This window comes from Tachyglossus aculeatus, chromosome 8 (genome assembly GCF_015852505.1).
Source record: "Tachyglossus aculeatus isolate mTacAcu1 chromosome 8, mTacAcu1.pri, whole genome shotgun sequence".
NCBI lineage: Eukaryota > Metazoa > Chordata > Mammalia > Monotremata > Tachyglossidae > Tachyglossus > Tachyglossus aculeatus.
The window spans coordinates 39,298,910-39,317,827 of record NC_052073.1 but is presented as its reverse complement, the minus strand read 5'-3'; the positions used below and the strand labels follow the sequence as shown (position 1 = coordinate 39,317,827).

The 18,918-nt window shown below is 44.4% G+C and overlaps 1 protein-coding gene across 5 annotated transcripts in view; it reads right to left on the bottom strand.

Annotated features, from left to right (window-relative positions):
- PHF20 (PHD finger protein 20) overlaps positions 1–18,918 on the bottom strand; it is a 96,146-nt gene that overhangs the window by 34,343 nt on the left and 42,885 nt on the right. For 4 of the 5 annotated variants that reach the window (XM_038750164.1, XM_038750167.1, XM_038750168.1 and 1 more), the window contains exons 7-12: positions 17,864–17,974; positions 15,026–15,145; positions 12,986–13,171; positions 8,898–9,128; positions 8,476–8,649; positions 3,953–4,051 (exon numbers count right to left, since the gene is read on the bottom strand). In XM_038750164.1, coding sequence (XP_038606092.1) covers positions 3,953–4,051; positions 8,476–8,649; positions 8,898–9,128; positions 12,986–13,171; positions 15,026–15,145; positions 17,864–17,974 — 921 coding nt within the window. The remainder of the gene's footprint in view (positions 1–3,952; positions 4,052–8,475; positions 8,650–8,897; positions 9,129–12,985; positions 13,172–15,025; positions 15,146–17,863; positions 17,975–18,918) is intronic. The other variant, XM_038750166.1, reaches the window with a different exon arrangement.

Genomic DNA, 18,918 nt, shown 5'->3' with positions numbered 1-18,918 from the left:
CTCTATAATCCTATTTATTCTGACGGTATTGACACCTGTCTGCTTCTTTCGCTTTGTTGTCTGTCTCCCCCTTCTAGACTTGCACTTCCCAAGCGCTTAGTACACATAGCGAGCGCTTAATAAATGCTATCATTATTATTATTATTATTATTAGAAGTTCTAGACTGTGAGCCCACTGTTTGGGTAGGGACTGTCTCTCTATGTTGCCAACTTGGACTTCCCAAGCGCCTAGCACACATAGTAAGCGCTTAATAAATCATCATCAATTGTATTTATTGAGCGCTTACCGTGTGCAGAGCACTGTACTAAGCGCTTGGGAAGTCCAAGTTGGCAACATCTAGAGACAGTCCCTACCCAACAGTGGGCTCACAGTCTAAAAGGGGGAGACAGAGAACAAAACCAAACATACTAACAAAATAAAATAGAATAGATATGTACAAGTAAAATAAATAGAGTTATAAATATGTACAAACACATATACATATATACATGTATATATGTATATATATACACACATATATATATATATAATGATGCTTATATTTCTATAATCCTATTTATTCTGATGGTATTGACGCTGTCTGCTTGTTTCGCTTTGTTGTCTGTCTCCCCCTTCTAGACTTGTGCTTCCCAAGTGCTTAGTACACATATAAATGCTATCATTATTATTATTATTATTATTACAAGTGCTAGACTGTGAGCCCACTGTTGGGTAGGGACTGTCTCTCTATGTTGCCAACTTGTACTTCCCAAGTGCTTAGTACACATAGTGAGCGCTTAATAAATGCTATCAGCGCTTAATAAATGCTATCATTATTATTATTATTATTATTATTATTATTATTATTATTATTACAAGTTCTAGACTGTGAGCCCACTGTTGGGTAGGGACTGTCTCTCTGTGTTGCCAACTTGGACTTCCCAGTACAAGTGCTCTGCACACAGTAAGCGCTCAATAAATATGATTGATTAGTACAGTGCTCTGCACACAGTGAGCGCTCAATAAATACGATTGATTCATTAGTAACGCTTAGTCTTCTAGACCGTGAGCCCACTGTTGGGTAGGGACCGTCTCTCTATGTTGCCAACTTGTACTTCCCAAGCGCTTAGTACAGTGCTCTGCACACAGTAAGCGCTCAATAAATATGACTGATTGATTAGTACAGTGCTCTGCACACAGTAAGCGCTCAATAAATACGATTGATTGATTCATTAGTAGCACTTAGTCTTCTAGACCGTGAGCCCACTGTTGGGTAGGGACTGTCTCTATATGTTGCCAACTTGTACTTCCCAAGCGCTTAGTACAGTGCTCTGCACACAGTAAGCGCTCAATAAATACGACTGATTGATTAGCACAGTGCTCTGCACACAGTAAGCGCTCAATAAATACAATTGATTGATTCATTAGTAGCTCTTAGTCTTCTAGACCGTGAGCCCACTGTTGGGTAGGGACCGTCTCTATATGTTGCCAACTTGTACTTCCCAAGCGCTTAGTACAGTGCTCTGCACACAGTAAGCGCTCAATAAATACGATTGATTGATTGATTAGTACAGTGCCCTGCACACAGTAAGCATTCAATAAATACGACTGATTGATTGATTAGTAGCGCTTAGTTCTCTAGACCGTGAACCCACTGTTGGGTGGGGACTGTATATGTTGCCAACTTGTACTTCCCAAGCGCTTAGTACAGTGCTCTGCACACAGTAAGCGCTCAATAAATATGATTGATTAGTACAGTGCTCTGCACATAGTAAGCGCTCAATAAATACGACTGATTGATTGACTGATTAGTACAGTGCTCTGCACACAGGAAGCGCTCAATAAATACGATCGATTGATTGATTGATTAGTACAGTGCTCTGCACCCAGGAAGCGCTCAATAAAACACTACGGAATGAATGAAATCATGCTCTCCCAAGTGCTTTTAGTACAGTGCTCTGCACACTAAGCGCTCAATATTCGTGATTTAATGAACGAAAGGTTTCACTTCCGGGGCGGGAGGAGACTCGCTCAGGAAGGGCCTTGTGTGGAGGGAAATCATTCAATCGTATTTACTGAGCGCTTAATGTGTGCGGAGCACTGTACTAAGCGCTTGGGAAGTCCGAGTTGACCTTAACCACCACACCGCATCCTTCCTGGCAGCCATAGGCCGCGACCCCGACCGTTCACGCTGCTAAACGGGGACCCCGCCACAACACCAATAAATAAATAAAACAAATAAACCAATAAATGAAGAAATAAATAATAACCAATAAATAAATAAAATAAATAAACCAATAAGTGAATAATAACCAATAAATAAATAAAATAAATAAAGCAATAAATGAAGAAATAAATCATAACCAATAAATAAATAAAATAAATAAAGCAATAAATGAAGAAATAAATCATAACCAATAAATAAATAAAATAAATAAACCAATAAATGAAGAAATAAATAATAACCAATAAATAAATAAAATAAATAAACCAATAAATGAAGAAATAAATAACAACCAATAAATAAAATAAATAAATCAATAAATGAAGAAATAAATAATAACCAATAAATAAATAAAATAAATAAACCAATAAATGAAGAAATAAATAAGAACCAATAAATGAATAAAATAAATAAACCAATAAATGAAGAAATAAATCATAACCAATAAATAAATAAAATAAATAAATGAATAAATGAAGAAATAAATAATAACCAATAAATAAAATAAATAAAGCAATAAATGAAGAAATAAATCATAACCAATACATAAATGAAATAAGTAAACCAATAAATGAAGAAATAAATAATAACCAATAAATAAATGAAATAAATAAACCAATAAATGAAGAAATAAATAATAACCAATAAATAAATGAAATAAATAAACCAATAAATGAAGAAATAAATAATAACCAATAAATAAATGAAATAAAATAAACCAATAAATGAATAAATTAATAATAACCAATAAATAAATAAAATAAATAAACCAATAAATGAATAAATAAATAACAACCAATAAATAAATAAAATAAACCAATAAATGAATAAATTAATAATAACCAATAAATAAATAAAATAAATAAACCAATAAATGAATAAATAAATAACAACCAATAAATAAATAAAATAAATAAACCAATAAATGAAGAAATAAATAACAACCAATAAATAAATAAAATAAATAACCCAATAAATGAAGAAATAAATAATAACCAATAAATAAATAAAATAAATAAACCAATAAATGAAGAAATAAATAATAACCAATAAATAAATAAAATAAATAAACCAATAAATGAAGAAATAAATAACAACCAATAAATAAATAAATAAATAAATAAATGAAGAAATAAATAATAACCAATAAATAAATAAAATAAATAAACCAATAAATGAAGAAATAAATAAGAACCCATAAATGAATAAAATAAATAAACCAATAAATGAAGAAATAAATCATAACCAATAAATAAAATAAATAAACCAATAAATGAAGAAATAAATAATAACCAATACATAAATAAAATAAATAAACCAATAAATGAAGAAATAAATAATAACCAATAAATGAAATAAATAAACCAATAAATGAAGAAATAAATAATAACCAATAAATAAATGAAATAAATAAACCAATAAATGAAGAAATAAATAATAACCAATAAATAAATAAAATAAATAAACCAATAAATGAAGAAATAAATCATAACCAATAAATAAATAAAATAAACCAATAAATGAATAAATTAATAATAACCAATAAATAAATAAAATAAATAAACCAATAAATGAATAAATAAATAACAACCAATAAATAAATAAAATAAATAACCCAATAAATGAAGAAATAAATAATAACCAATACATAAATAAAATAAATAACCACTAAATAACCAATAAATGCCATCATCACCAATACTCCGTTGCCCGCCGGGCCAAAACCCTGCCCGGCGAAGGGGTCTTACCAGGTGTCCATTTCTTTTTCTTCTTCTTTTTCTTCTTCGATTTCAAGCGAACGAAGTCTCTGAATTTCCTCTCTCTGCTCTTCTCCTTCTCCTTCCCGGCTAAAGAGAACAAGGAGACGGCGAACGTGCTTTATTTTCTAGCCGCCGGGGCCCGGGGAGCTGAATTCTCTGCTCCCCTCAATCGATCAATCAATCAGTCGTATTTATTGAGCGCTTACTGTGTGCAGAGCACCGGACTAAGCGCTTGGGAAGTCCAAGTTGGCAACATAGAGAGACGGTCCCTACCCGACAGTGGGCTCGCGACCCACTCAGGGTCTGGGGTCAATCAATCAATCAATCAATCGTATTTATTGAGCGCTTCCTATGTGCAGAGCACTGTACTAAGCGCTTGGGAAGTACAAGTTGGCAACATATAGAGACGGTCCCTACCCAACAGTGGGCTCACAGTCTAAAAGCTGTAGGGAAACCCCTCCTAGGTCCCCCCAGAAAAATAATAATAATAATAATGGCATTTATTGAGCGCTTACTATGTGCAAAGCACTGTTCCAAGCGCCGGGGAGGTGACAAGGTGATCAGGTTGTCCCACGGGGGGCTCACAGTCTTCATCCCCATTTTCCAGATGAGGTCACTGAGGCCCAGAGAAGCGAAGTGACTTGTCCAAAGTCACCCAGCTGACAAGTGGCGGAGCCGGGATTCGAACCCATGAACCCTGACTCCAAAGCCCGGGCTCTTTCCGCTGAGCCACGCTGCTTCTCTGAGCCACGGAAGCCACGGCACCGTTGATTCCTTCATTCAATCGTATTTATTGAGCGCTTGCTGTGTGCAGAGCACTGTACTAAGCGCTTGGGAAGTGCAAGTTGGCAACAGATAGAGACGGTCATTCATTCATTCAATCGTATTCATTGAATACGATCATCATCATCATCAATCGTATTTATTGAGCGCTTACTGTGTGCAGAGCACTGTACTAAGCGCTTGGGAAGTACAAGTTGGCAACATAGAGAGACGGTCCCTCCCCAACAGTGGGCTCACAGTCTAGAAGGGGAAGACAGGGAACAAAACCAAACATACTCACAAAATAAATAGAATAGATATGGACAAGATAAATAAATAGAGTAATAAATACCCCAGTGCTTAGTACAGAGCCTGGCACATAGGAAGTGCTTAACAAATACCCTATAAACCCAAAACAAAACTCTTCCAGTGTCCTCTCATTCACTCATTCATTCATTCGATCGTATTTATTGAGCGCTTACTGTGTGCAGAGCACTGTGCTAAGCGCTTGGGAAGTACGAGTTGGCAACATATAGAGACGGTCCCTACCCAACAGCGGGCTCACAGCCTCTCCCAAGCGCTTAGCACAGTGCTCCGTACTAGAAGCAGCGTGGCTCAGTGGAAAGAGCCCGGGCTTGTGAGTCAGAGGTCATGGGTTCTAATCCCGGCTACGCCACTTGTCAGCTGGGTGACCTTGGGAAAGTCACGTCACTTCTCTGGGCCTCAGTGCCCTCATCTGGAAAATGGGGGTGAAGACTGTGAGCCCCATGTGGGACAACCTGATCACCCTGTATCCCCCCCAGTGCTTAGAACAGTGCTTGACACATAGTAAGCGCTTAACAAACGCCATCATCATTATTATTATTTAAAACAGTGCTCTGCACGCAGTAAGCGCTCGATACTCATTCATTTACTCAATCGTATTTACTGAGCGCTTACTGTGTCCAAAGCACCGTACTAAGAGTCACTAAGAGTCGAGAAGCAGCGTGGCTCAGTGGAAAGAGCCCGGGCTTTGGAGTCAGGGGTCATGGGTTCAAATCCTGGCTCCACCACTTGTCAGCTGGGTGACTTTGGGCAAGTCACTTCACTTCTCTGGGCCTCGTTTCCCTCATCTGTAAAATGGGGATGAAGACTGTGAGCCCCCCGTGGGACAACCTGATCACCTTGTGACCTCCCCAGCGCTTAGAACAGTGCTTTGCACATAGTAAGCGCTTCATTCATTCATTCAATTGTATTTATTGAGCGCTTACTGTGTGCAGAGCACTGTACTAAGGGCTTGGGAAGTCCAAGTTGGCAACATCTACAGACGGTCCCTACCCCACAGTGGGCTCACAGTCTAGAAGGGGGAGACAGGGAACAAAACCAAACATATTAACAAAATAAAATAGAATAAATACGTACAAATAAAATAGAGTAATAAATACGCATAAACATATATACTAAATGCCATTATTATTATTATTATTATTCAATCGTATTTACTGAGCGCTTACTGTGTGCAGAGCACTGTACTAAGGGCTTGGGAAGTCCAAGTTGGCAACATCTAGAGACGGTCCCTACCCAACAATGGGCTCACAGTCTAGAAGGGGGAGACAGGGAACAAAACCAAACATATTAACAAAATAAAATAGAATAAATATGTACTAATAAAATAGAGTAATAAACATGCACAAACATATATACTAAATGCCATTATTATTATTATTATTATTATTATTCAATAGTATTTATTGAGCGCTTACTGTGTGCAGAGCACTGTACTAAGGGCTCGGGAAGTCCAAGTTGGCAACATAGAGAGACGGTCCCTACCCAACAGTGGGCTCACAGTATTATTATTATTATTATTATTATTATTATTATTATTATTCAATCGTATTTACTGAGCGCTTACTGTGTGCAGAGCACTGTACTAAGGGCTTGGGAAGTCCAAGCTGGCAACACAGAGAGACGGTCCCTACCCAACAGTGGGCTCACAGTCTAGAAGGGGGAGACAGATGACAAAACCAAACATATTAACCAAATCAAATAGAATAAATATGTACAAATAAAACAGAGTAATAAATACGCACAAACATATATACTAAATGCCGTTATTATTATTGTACAAATAAAATAGAGTAATAAATACGCACAAACATATATAGTAAATGCCATTATTATCATCATATATTATATTTCATATATTATATTATATATCATATAATAAACACAATATACAATACATCATTATAATATATAAAATGCATAATATGCAATATCACATATAGTGATATCATATAATAATATATGATGATATATTTTTATTATATTGATAATAACATACATTATATATTACATATAATATATATGGCATATGCATATTATTTAACACATATATCATATATATTATATAAATATTACCTATATTATAAACACGCACAAACATATATACTAAACGCCATTATCATCATATATTATATATTACATATTTTATATATCATACTATCTATTATATAACACATATATCACATATTCTTATAATATATAAAATGCATAATATATAATATTACATATAATACTATTACTATTAATAGAAATAATACATTTCTATTATACTGATAATAATATGCATTATATTCATTATACTGATAATCATATATATTATATATGATATATACATACTATATAACACATGTATTATATATAATCTATGATATAAAATATATTATTATCAATATAATAACAGTAGAAATGGTAATAGTAATAATAATAATAGTAATAGTGATAATAATAGCAATAATAATAGTAATAATAGTAATAGTAATAATAATAGTAGTAGTAGTAATAATAATAATAATAAACGCCACCGATGATGATGCTGATGATGATGATAATAATAATAATAATGATAATGATAATAATAATAGTAGTAGTAGTAATAATAATAATAATAATGATAAACGCCACCGATGATGATGATGATGATAATAATAATAATAATGATAATGATAATAATAATGATAATAATAGTAATAGTGATAATAATAGCAATAATAATAGTAATAATAGTAATAGTAATAATAATAGTAGTAGTAGTAATAATAATAATGATAAACGCCACCGATGATGATGATGATGATAATAATAATAATAATAATGATAATGATAATGATAATAATAATAATAATAATAGTAGTAGTAGTAATAATAATAATAATAATGATAAACGCCACCGATGATGATGATGATGACGATGATGATGATAATAATGATAATGATAATAATAATAATAATAGTAATAGTGATAATAATAGCAATAATAATAGTAATAATAGTAATAGTAATAATAATAGTAGTAGTAGTAGTAATAATAATAATAATGATAAACGCCACCGATGATGATGATGATGATGATAATAATAATAATGATAATGATAATAATAATAATAATAGTAGTAATAATAATAATAATAATAATGATAAACGCCACCGATGATGATGATGATGATGATAATAATAATAATAATGATAATGATAATAATAATAATAATAATAGTGATAATAATAGCAATAATAATAGTAATAATAGTAATAGTAATAATTATAGTAGTAGCAGTAATAATAATAATAATAATGATAAACGCCACCGATGATGATGATGATGACGATGATGATGATAATAATAATAATAATAATGATAATGATAATGATAATAATAATAATAATAATAATAATACGCCACCGAGTACTCGATGGCTAGGAGGGATTACCGTTCTCGGCTCGGTCTCTGTCCTGCTGCCTCCGCTGCGGCCTGTCCGCCTGGCCGTCCTTGCCCTTCTCCTGGAGGGCGGGCCGGGGGCCGGGCGGCGCCCCGTCCAACCCGGGGGTGGCCGCTCTCCTCTTCTCCGACTTCTCGTCCGGCGCGGACGGGTGAAGGGGCGCGTCTGGAGGGGACGGAGCCGGACGGGGGAGGGCTCCGGGGCCTGCCCGCCTTCCCCACCCGGTCGCCCCCCACCTCCCCGAAGCCGTGCGGCCTGACGGCCGGCGTCGGAAAGACCCGGGTCGTCATCGGGAATAAGGCCCCGCGGCCCGACGGGCACCAGCCACCGCCCCGGCGAGAGAACCAGAGGGACGCCGACGCCGGCGGCGGCATCCCCGGCGAAACCGCGCCTCGGGCCGGCGGGACACTCACACGGCGGGCCGGAGGGGGTCCGCTTGCGGTTGGCGCCGTCGTGCCCGGCCTCCGGCGCGGGCGGCCGCTCCACCCCGTGGAAATACTTCATGTGATAGTGCAGCAGCTTGGCTTTGCGGAAGGCCTTCAGGCAGTCCGGGACCTGGCAGCGGAACTGGGGGTCCAGGCCGGCGGGCGCGGGGCCCAAGGCCCCGCCGGCGTCGCCCGCTCGCTTCAGCGCGGCGGGCGGCACTGCGGGGAGGGAGAGAGAGACCTGTCCCCGGGGGGGCCGGCGGACCCCAACGCCCCGCGTCGTGCCCTCACGTCACCTCTGCCCCTTCCGGGAGTCCCCCGTGCCCAACCCGACTCTCTCAATCAATCAATCAATCAATCATATTTATTGAGCGCTTACTATGTGCACAGCACTGTACTAAGCGCTTGGGAAGTCCAAGTTGGCAACATCTAGAGACAGTCCCTACCCAACGGTGGGCTCGCAGACTAAAAGGGGGAGACGGAGAACAAAACCAAACATACCAACAAAATTAAATAAATAGGATAGAAATGTACAAGCAAAATAAATAAATAAATAGAGTGCCCAGTATGGAGCCTGGCACGCGAGCCCGCTGTTGAGTAGGGACCGTCTCCGTATGTTGCCCACTTGGACTTCCCAAGCGCTTAGTACGGTGCTCTGCACACAGTAAGCGCTCAATAAATACCATTGAATAAATGAATACCACAATCACCATCATCGTCATCATCCCTGGGGGGACCGGAGGAGGATGGAAGCCGGACCTTGGCGCTTCCAGCCCTGTTCTTTGGAGAACTTGGGAAAGCAGAAGAACCCAGTTTCATTTTAGACTGGGAGCCCGCTGTTGGGTAGGGACTGCCTCTATACGTTGCCAATTTGTACTTCCCAAGCGCTTAGTACGGTGCTCTGCACACAGTAAGCACTCAATAAATACGATTGATGATGATGATGATGATCCATGCATTCATTCAATCGTATTTAATTAATAATAATAATAATAATAATTGGCATTTGTTAAGCGCTCACTATGTGCAAAGCACCGTTCTAAGCGCTGGGAAGGATTCAGGGTGATCAGGTTGTCCCATGTGGGGCTCACAGTCTTAATCCCCATTTTACAGATGAGGGAACGGAGGCCCAGAGAAGTGAAGTGACTGGCCCAAGATCACACAGCATTTATTGAGCGCTTCCTGTGCGCAGAGCGCTGTACTAAGCGCTTGGGAAGTCCAAGTTGGCAACATCTAGAGACGGTCCCTACCCAACAACGGGCTACAGTGGGAGATAGACAACAAGACAAAACACGCCCGGAGGCCCGACGAAGCCGTCTTTTCAAAAGCTGCCGTTTTCTTCTCCTGGCCTCCTACTGCCCCACCCCGCCCGCCGATCATTCAGTCAGCCCTATTTATTGAGCGTTTACCGTGTGCAAAGAACTGTACTAAGCGCTTGGGAGGGGACAAGAGGACAACAGCCAGGCAAGTAGCGGAGACAGGATTAGAACCCGGGACTTCGGCTCCCTCTCCCTTCTGCCTCGCCTCTGCACTTTTCTAACGGCATCTGTTAAGCGCTTAATGTGCGCCGGGCACTGTGCTGAGCGCTGGGATGGATACGGGCAAATAGCGTCGGACCCAGTCCCCGCCCCACGTGGGGCTCCCGGTCTCAATTCCCATTTTCCAGATGAGGGAATTTGTGTATATATCATTTTATTTATTTTTATTGCTATCTCTCCTCTAAACTATAAGCTCATTGTGGGCAGGGAGCGTGACTGCTTACTGTTATAGTATACTCTCCCAAACACTTAGTATCATCATCATCATCATCAATCGTATCTATTGAGCGCTTACTATGTGCAGAGCACTGTACTAAGCGCCTGGGAAGTACAAATTGGCAACATATAGAGACAGTCCCTACCCAACAGTGGACTAATAAGTGCTCAATAAATACAATAAATGACCTTCAGAGAAGTGAAGAGACTTGCCTAGGGTCACACGGCGGCTAAGCGGTGGAGCCGGGATCAGAACCCAGGACCTCTGACTCCCAGCCCCGAGCTCTTTCCACTAGGCCACGCGACACATATTGTACATATTTATTACTCTATTTATTTTACTTGTACATATCTATTCTATTTATTTTATTTTGCTAGTATGTTTGGTTTTGTTCACTGTCTCCCCCTTTTAGACTGTGAGCCCACTGTTGGGTAGGGACTGTCTCTATATGTTGCCAATTTGTACTTCCCAAGCGCTTAGTACAGTGCTCTGCACATAGTAAGCGCTCAATACGATTGATGATGATGATGATGATTTATCTTACTTGTACATATCTATTCTATTTATTTTGTTAGTACGTTTGGTTTTGTTCTCTGTCTCCCCCCTTTAGACTGTGAGCCCACTGTTGGGTAGGGACTGTCTCTATACGTTGCCAATTTGTACTTCCCAAGCGCTTAGTCCAGTGCTCCGCACACAGTAAGCGCTCAATAAATACGATTGATGATGATGATGATGATTTATCTTACTTGTCCATATCTATTCTATTTATTTTATTTTGTTAGTATGTTTGGTTTTGTTCTCTGTCTCCCCCTTTTAGACTGTGAGCCCACTGCCGGGTAGGGACTGTCTATGTTACCAACTTGTACTTCCCAAGCGCTTAGTCCAGTGCTCCGCACACAGTAAGCGCTCGATAAATACTATTGATGATGATGACACGAACAGGGGAACGGCTCCGGGAGAGGGATGGATTTCGGGAAGGTTTGGGAGATGGGGAGGGCTGTGATTCGAACGGGACGGGATTTCTGGACATAGTAAGCGCTCAATAAAAATGATTGATGATGATGATGATGATGGATAGAAGGTGGGTCGGAGGAGGGAGGGGATGAGGACGAGGCCCGGGGAGGAGGTTAATTTAAGGGGAGCGAAGAGTTTGAACTGAGGTGAAGTGGGCAGGGCATTTAAATAGGAGAGGGAGGGTGAACGGTGAGGAATTTCTGCCTGACGAGGAGGGGAAGGGGTAGCCATGGCCGATTTCACAAGGAGCAGAGACACGTGGGTGGGACAAAGCTTTCGGAAAATATCCAGGCAGCCGAGTGGGCCGGAGAGGGGAGAGGCCAGAGGCGGGGAGGTCAGCGAGAGGCCGACGCAGACGTCCAGCCGGGAGAGGACACGTGCCTGGTCCCAGGGTGAGGCGACGGGGACCACTCTGGGAAACGCTACGGAGGAAGAAGCGGAGGCGCTGAAAGAGAGCGAAGGGTCAAGGGCGACTACGAGAGTGGGGGCCGGCGATCGTGCGTGCGGCCGCCGTGAAGGGAAACTGAGGCGGAGGAACGGATTGGGGAGGGAAGCTAAGGAGTTCAGCAGGCCAACAGGGCATCCATGCGGAGCGGCCGTCGAGGCTGGAAGAAATGCGTTTGGAGGGTTTGGAGCTGAAGGGAGTCGGGGGAGAGGACTGAAGCTGAGGGTGTGGATGGGCTCCCCGAGGGTCAACGCCCCAAGGACACGCGGACGACACACTGATAAGGAGACAAGAAACAACGCTGCCTTAGTGGCTGGGAATCCGAAAGACCCGGGTTCTAATCCTGTCTCTGCTACTTGCCTGGCTGTTGTCCTGTTGTACCCTCCCTAGCGCTTAGTACAGTTCTTTGCACACGGTAAGCGCTCAATAAATAGGGCTGACTGAATGATCACGGGGCGGGGTGGAGCAGTAGAGGGCCAGGAGAAGAAAATGGCAGCTTTTGGTCTTCCCTGCAAATCCGCGATTAAACCCTTCGGGCTCGTGGGAAAGCATTACCCGAAACCAGCGACTCTGGGGGAAGCTGTGCCCGGGAAGGTGCCAGCCCCCTCAGACGTCGCCAGGACGCGGATCGGGCCACCCACCCGGCCAGGGGTGCTTAAGGGGTGCCACGTTTTAGCCAAACGTTGTAGCGCGGACCCCGGTTTTCCCGGGGAGCCGCCACGCGCCACGTTGGCCGCGTTCGAGTTTGGGAAAGCCCGATTCCGAGCGGCCGCGGGCGCCCGACGTTTCCCAGGCGCCCGGCTCTGGACCGTGGGCGCGGCCGGGGCGCCGTGAAGGCCTAGAAGGGGGACGCGATCTCCACCTGAACCCGTCGCGGCCGAAATCTGCCAATCAGCCGGCGGAGAGGGTGGGCCGGGGGCTCCATCCCGGTCTTCCATCGAGCCGCAGCTCAGGCCCGGGGCCGAGGGCGCCGGTCCATCCCCGGGGGGCTGGACCTCTTGGGTCCGGGACGAGTGGGCGGCCGGGGCGGCCGCGGGCGCTAACTGACCTACGAGAGAAAGAGGGAAGCTTGGGGGAAGCCCCGCGAGCCACCCGGCAAGAGGGCACCGCCCAGGGTGGGGAGCTTAGTACAGTGCTCTGCACACAGTAAGCGCCCATAAATACGACTGAACGAACGGTCCGTCTGCTGAATTCCCCCTCGTGGGTGCCGAGAGGCTCCCGTTCCCGGCGGGAGACCGGGCTACCCCCGGGAAGGCCCCCGCTCCGCCTGGGCGGTGCAGACGTGCGAGGGCCACCGAGACCCCGTGCCCGTCCGGACTGAGCCGGGGGTGGGCTGCGAATTGTGAAATCACCGCCACGCGTTAGAGACTTTCATTTCCAGATCACTTTTTATTTGGGTTTCGGTCGGACGCGGAGGTCTCCGGTCGGGCCTGCCGGGCCGCCGGCGGTCCGATAATAATAATAATAATAATGGCGTTTATTAGGCACTTACTAGGTGCAGAGCACTGTTCTAAGCGCTGGGGAGGTTACAAGGTGGATCTTTTCGGGATCCGCCATCAGCAGGTGCGTGAGGACACAGGCCGCTCCGGCCTCCTGCACTCTTTCCTTTCTCCTTCCTTCCTCCTTTCCCATCTCCTTCCCTCCTCCTTCCCTCCTCTTCCCCATCTCCTTCCCTCCTTCCCCATCCCCTTCCTTTCTCCTTTCCCATCTCCTTCCCTTCTCCTTTCCCATTTCCTTCCCTCCTCCTTTCGTTTCTCCTTCCTTCCTCCTTTCCCATCTCCTTCCCTTCTCCTTTCCCATTTCCTTCCTTCCTCCTTTCCTTTCTCCTTTCGCATTTCCTTCCCTCCTCCTTTCCTTTCTCCTTCCTTCCTCCTTTCCTTTCTCCTTCCCTCCTCCTTCCCCATCTCCTTCCCTCCTCCTTTCCCATCTCCTTCCCTCCTCCTTTCCCATCTCCTTCCCTCCTCCTTCCCTCCTCTTCCCCATCTCCTTCCTTTCTCCTTTCCCATCTCCTTCCCTTCTCCTTTCCCATTTCCTTCCCTCCTCCTTTCGTTTCTCCTTCCTTCCTCCTTTCCCATCTCCTTCCCTTCTCCTTTCCCATTTCCTTCCTTTCTCCTTTCCTTTCTCCTTTCGCATTTCCTTCCCTCCTCCTTTCCTTTCTCCTTCCTTCCTCCTTTCCTTTCTCCTTCCCTCCTCCTTCCCCATCTCCTTCCCTCCTCCTTTCCCATCTCCTTCCCTCCTCCTTCCCTCCTCTTCCCCATCTCCTTCCTTTCTCCTTTCCCATCTCCTTCCCTTCTCCTTTCCCATTTCCTTCCCTCCTCCTTTCCTTTCTCCTTCCTTCCTCCTTTCCCATCTCCTTCCCTTCTCTTTTCCCATTTCCTTCCTTCCTCCTTTCCTTTCTCTTTTCGCATTTCCTTCCCTCCTCCTTTCCTTTCTCCTTCCTTCCTCCTTTCCTTTCTCCTTCCCTCCTCCTTTCCCATCTCCTTCCCTCCTCCTTTCCCATCTCCTTCCCTCCTCCTTTCCCATCTCCTTCCCTCCTCCTTTCCCATCTCCTTCCCTCCACCTTTCCCATCTCCTTCCCTCCTTTCAAGAGCCCGGGCTTTGGAGTCAGAGGTCATGGCTTCAAATCCCGGCTCCACCAACTGTCAGCTGTGTGACTTTGGGCAAGTCCCTTAACTTCTCTGTGCCTCAGTTACCTCATCTGTAAAATGGGGATTAAAGACTGTGAGCCCCCCGTGGGACAACCTGATCACCTTGTAACCTGCCCAGCGCTTAGAACAGTGCTTTGCACATAGTAAGCGCTTAAGAAATGCCATCGTTATTATTATTATTATAAAGTGATCAGGTTGTCCCACGGGGAGGGGGGCTCGCAGTCTTCATCCCCATTTGACAGACGAGCACTTACCTGCCGGGACGGCGTCGGCGGCCGGGGCCTCCCGGTTCCCGCTCGGACACAGCCTCGACGAGCGTCTCCTGGTCGCGTCCCTTTCCCTGCGGCCCGGGGCGCTCTGCGAATCCTCCCGAGCTGGGAACCGGGAACGAGAAGGGCCGTCGGCCGGGGACGAACGGAAGCTCGTCCAGCCGGGGCGTGGGGAGGGACGGGGGACGGCCGCCTTCTCGCTAGCTCGGGGGAGAGGAAACCCTAGCCAATCTCCCGCAGTGTTCAGCGCTTAGGAGGCGCTTAACAAGGCGAGAAGCGGCGGGGATAGCGGGCAGAACACGGGCCAGGGAATCAGAAGGACTTGGGTTCTAATCCCGGCTCCGCCGCTTCTCGGCTGGGTGATCTTGGGCAAGTCGCTCTGCTTTTCTGGGCCTCAGTTGGCTCATCCCTAAAATGGGGACTGAGACCGAGCCCCATGTAGGATAGGAACTGAGTCCAACCCGATTTGCTCGTATCCACCCCAGTGCTTGGCACATAGTGCTGAATACCGTAATTATTAAAAAGAAGAAGAAGAAGAAAAGTACTCTGCTTTTCTGGGCCTCAGTTGGCTCATCCGTAAAAGGGGGATTGAGACCGAGCCCCATGTAGGATAGGAACTGTGTCCAACCCGATTTGCTCGTATCCACCCCAGTGCTTGGCACATAGTGCTGAATACCGTAATTATTAAAAAGAAGAAGAAGAAGAAGAAGAAGAAGAAGAAGAAGAAGAAGAAGAAGAATAAGAAGAAGAAGAAAAGTACTCTGCTTTTCTGGGCCTCAGTTAGCTCAACCGTAAAATGGGGATTGAGACCGAGACCCACGTAGGATAGGAACTGTGTCCAACCCGATTTGCTCGTATCCACCCCAGTGCTTGGCACACAGTGCTGAATACCGTAATTATTAAAACTAAGAAGAAGAAGAAGAAGAAGAAGAAGAAGAAGAAGAAGAAGAAAAGTACCCTGCTTTTCTGGGCCTCAGTTAGCTCAACCGTAAAATGGGGATTGAGACCGAGACCCATGTAGGATAGGAACTGTGTCCAACCCGATTTGCTCGTATCCACCCCAGTGCTTGGCACACAGTGCTGAATACCGTAATTATTAAAAAGAAGAAGAAGAAGAAGAAGAAGAAGAAGAAAAGTACTCTGCTTTTCTGGGCCTCAGTTAGCTCATCCGTAAAATGGGGATTGAGACCGAGCCCCATGTAGGACAGGAACTGTGTCCAACCCGATTTGGTCGTATCCACCCCAGTGCTTGGCACATAGTGCTGAATACCGTAATTATTAAAAAGAAGAAGAAGAAGAAGAAGAAGAAAAGTACCCTGCTTTTCTGGGCCTCAGTTAGCTCATCCCTAAAATGGGGACTGAGACCGAGCCCCATGTAGGATAGGAACTGTGTCCAACCCGATTTGCTCGTATCCACCCCAGTGCTTGGCACACAGAGAAGAAGGAAGAAGAAGAAGAAGAAGAAGAAGAAGAAGAAGAAGAAGAAAGAAGAAGAAGGAAGAAGGAAGAAGGAAGAAGGAAGAAGGAAGAAGAAGGAAGAAGGAAGAAGGAAGAAGGAAGAAGGAAGAAGAAGAAGAAGAAGAAGAAGAAGAAGAAGAAGAAGAAGAAGAAGAAGAAGAAGAAGAAGAAGAAGAAAAGTACTCTGCTTTTCTGGGCCTCAGTTAGCTCATCCCTAAAATGGGGATTGAGACCGAGCCCCATGTAGGATAGGAACTGTGTCCAACCCGATTTGCTCGTATCCACCCCAGTGCTTGGCACATAGTGCTGAATACCGTAATTATTAAAAATAAGAAGAAGAAGAAGAAGAAAAGTACCCTGCTTTTCTGGGCCTCAGTTAGCTCATCCCTAAAATGGGGACTGAGACCGAGCCCCATGTAGGATAGGAACTGTGTCCAACCCGATTTGCTCGTATCCACCCCAGTGCTTGGCACATAGTGCTGACTACCGTAATCATTAAAAAGAAGAAGAAGAAGAAGAAAAGTACTCTGCTTTTCTGGGCCTCAGTTAGCTCACCTGTAAAATGGGGATTGAGACCGAGCCCCATGTAGGATAGGAACTGTGTCCAACCCGATTTGCTCGTATCCACCCCAGTGCTTGGCACACAGTGCTGAATACCGTAATTATTAAAACTAAGAAGAAGAAGAAGAAGAAGAAGAAAAGTACCCTGCTTTTCTGGGCCTCAGTTAGCTCATCCGTAAAATGGGGATTGAGACTGAGCCCCATGTAGGATAGGAACTGTGTCCAACCCGATTTGCTCGTATCCACCCCAGTGCTTGGCACATAGTGCTGAATACCGTAATTATTAAAAAGAAGAAGAAGAAGAAGAAGAAAAGTACTCTGCTTTTCTGGGCCTCAGTTAGCTCATCCGTAAAATGGGGATTGAGACCGAGCCCCATGTAGGACAGGAACTGTGTCCAACCCGATTTGCTCGTATCCACCCCAGTGCTTGGCACATAGTGCTGACTACCGTAATTATTAAAAATAATAATAATAAGAAGAAGAAGAAAAGTACCACCATTACTGTCACCCTCAGCTGAGGGCTCCCAACCAGATGCCACCCTCTCATCATCATCATCATCAATCGTATTTATTGAGCGCTTACTGTGTGCAGAGCACCGTACTAAGCGCTTGGGAAGTCCAAGTTGGCAACATAGAGAGACAGTCCCTACCCACCAGTGGGCTCACAGTCTAAAAGCGGGAGACAGAGAACAAAACCAAACATACTAACAAAATAAAATAAATAGAAATCTCTTTCCCACCCCAAATTTTCCTTCCGTGACTCCCGCCCCGTCGGGGAGCACGCCCGCCCCCAAGCGTGCTCACCTGATTTTTTGCCAGGCCGGGACCGTTTTAACGGGACTTCGGTTCTCTTTGAGATTTTCCGTCTTCTTAATTCCAACGCTATTGGCTGCAAAGTTTGAGAATTTGGCTCTACTGAGGCAATAAGAGCAAAGAAGAAAAAAAAGAAAAAAAGAAAAAAAAAAAGAACCTGATTTGGTGTTGAGCCCAACTGCACCCACCACGCGCAGAAGAGCGCGCCTCTCCGAGTCCGACTGGGAGACCCGGCCACTTCCCTGCGTCCGTCCCCGAGTCCACACGGAGCCGGCCCCGACGGATCCCATTCCCGCGCCTCCCGTGCGCAGGGGTCGGCCTCCGGCCTTCGAGGGGATCTCCCTCCCCACGGCCCGCTGACGCTTCCCCGAGCAGCGCGGCTCGGTGGAAAGAGCCCGGGCTTTGGAGTCATCATCATCAATCGTATTTATTGAGCGCTTACTGTGTGCACAGCACTGTACTAAGCGCTTGACTCTATTTATTTATTTACTTGTACATATCTATTCTATTTATTTTATTAGTATGCTTGGTTTGGTTCTCCGTCTCCCCCTTTTAGACTGTGAGCCCACTGTTGGGTCGGGGCTGTCTCTATGTTTTGCCAACTTGGACCTCCCAAGCGCTCAGTCCAGTGCTCTGCACACAGTAAGCGCTCAATAAATACGACTGATTGATTGACTGAGTCAGAGGCCATGGGTTCAAATCCCGGCTCCGCCAATTGGCAGCTGGGTGACTTTGGGCGAGCCACTTAACTTCTCTGCGCCTCAAATCGGTCAAATGGGGATGAAGGCCGTGAGCCCCCCGTGGGACAACCTGATCACCTCGTAGCCTCCCCAGCGCTTAGAACGGTGCTTGGCACATAGTAAGCGCTTAATAAGACCGTGAGCCCGCCGTTGGGAAGGGACTGTCTCTCTATGTTGCCAACTTGTACTTCCCAAGCGCTTAGTCCAGTGCTCTGCACACAGTAAGCGCTCAATACGATTGATTGACTAATAAATGCCATCATTATTATTATTACTATTATCCAGGCTTGGAAGTCAGGGGTCAGG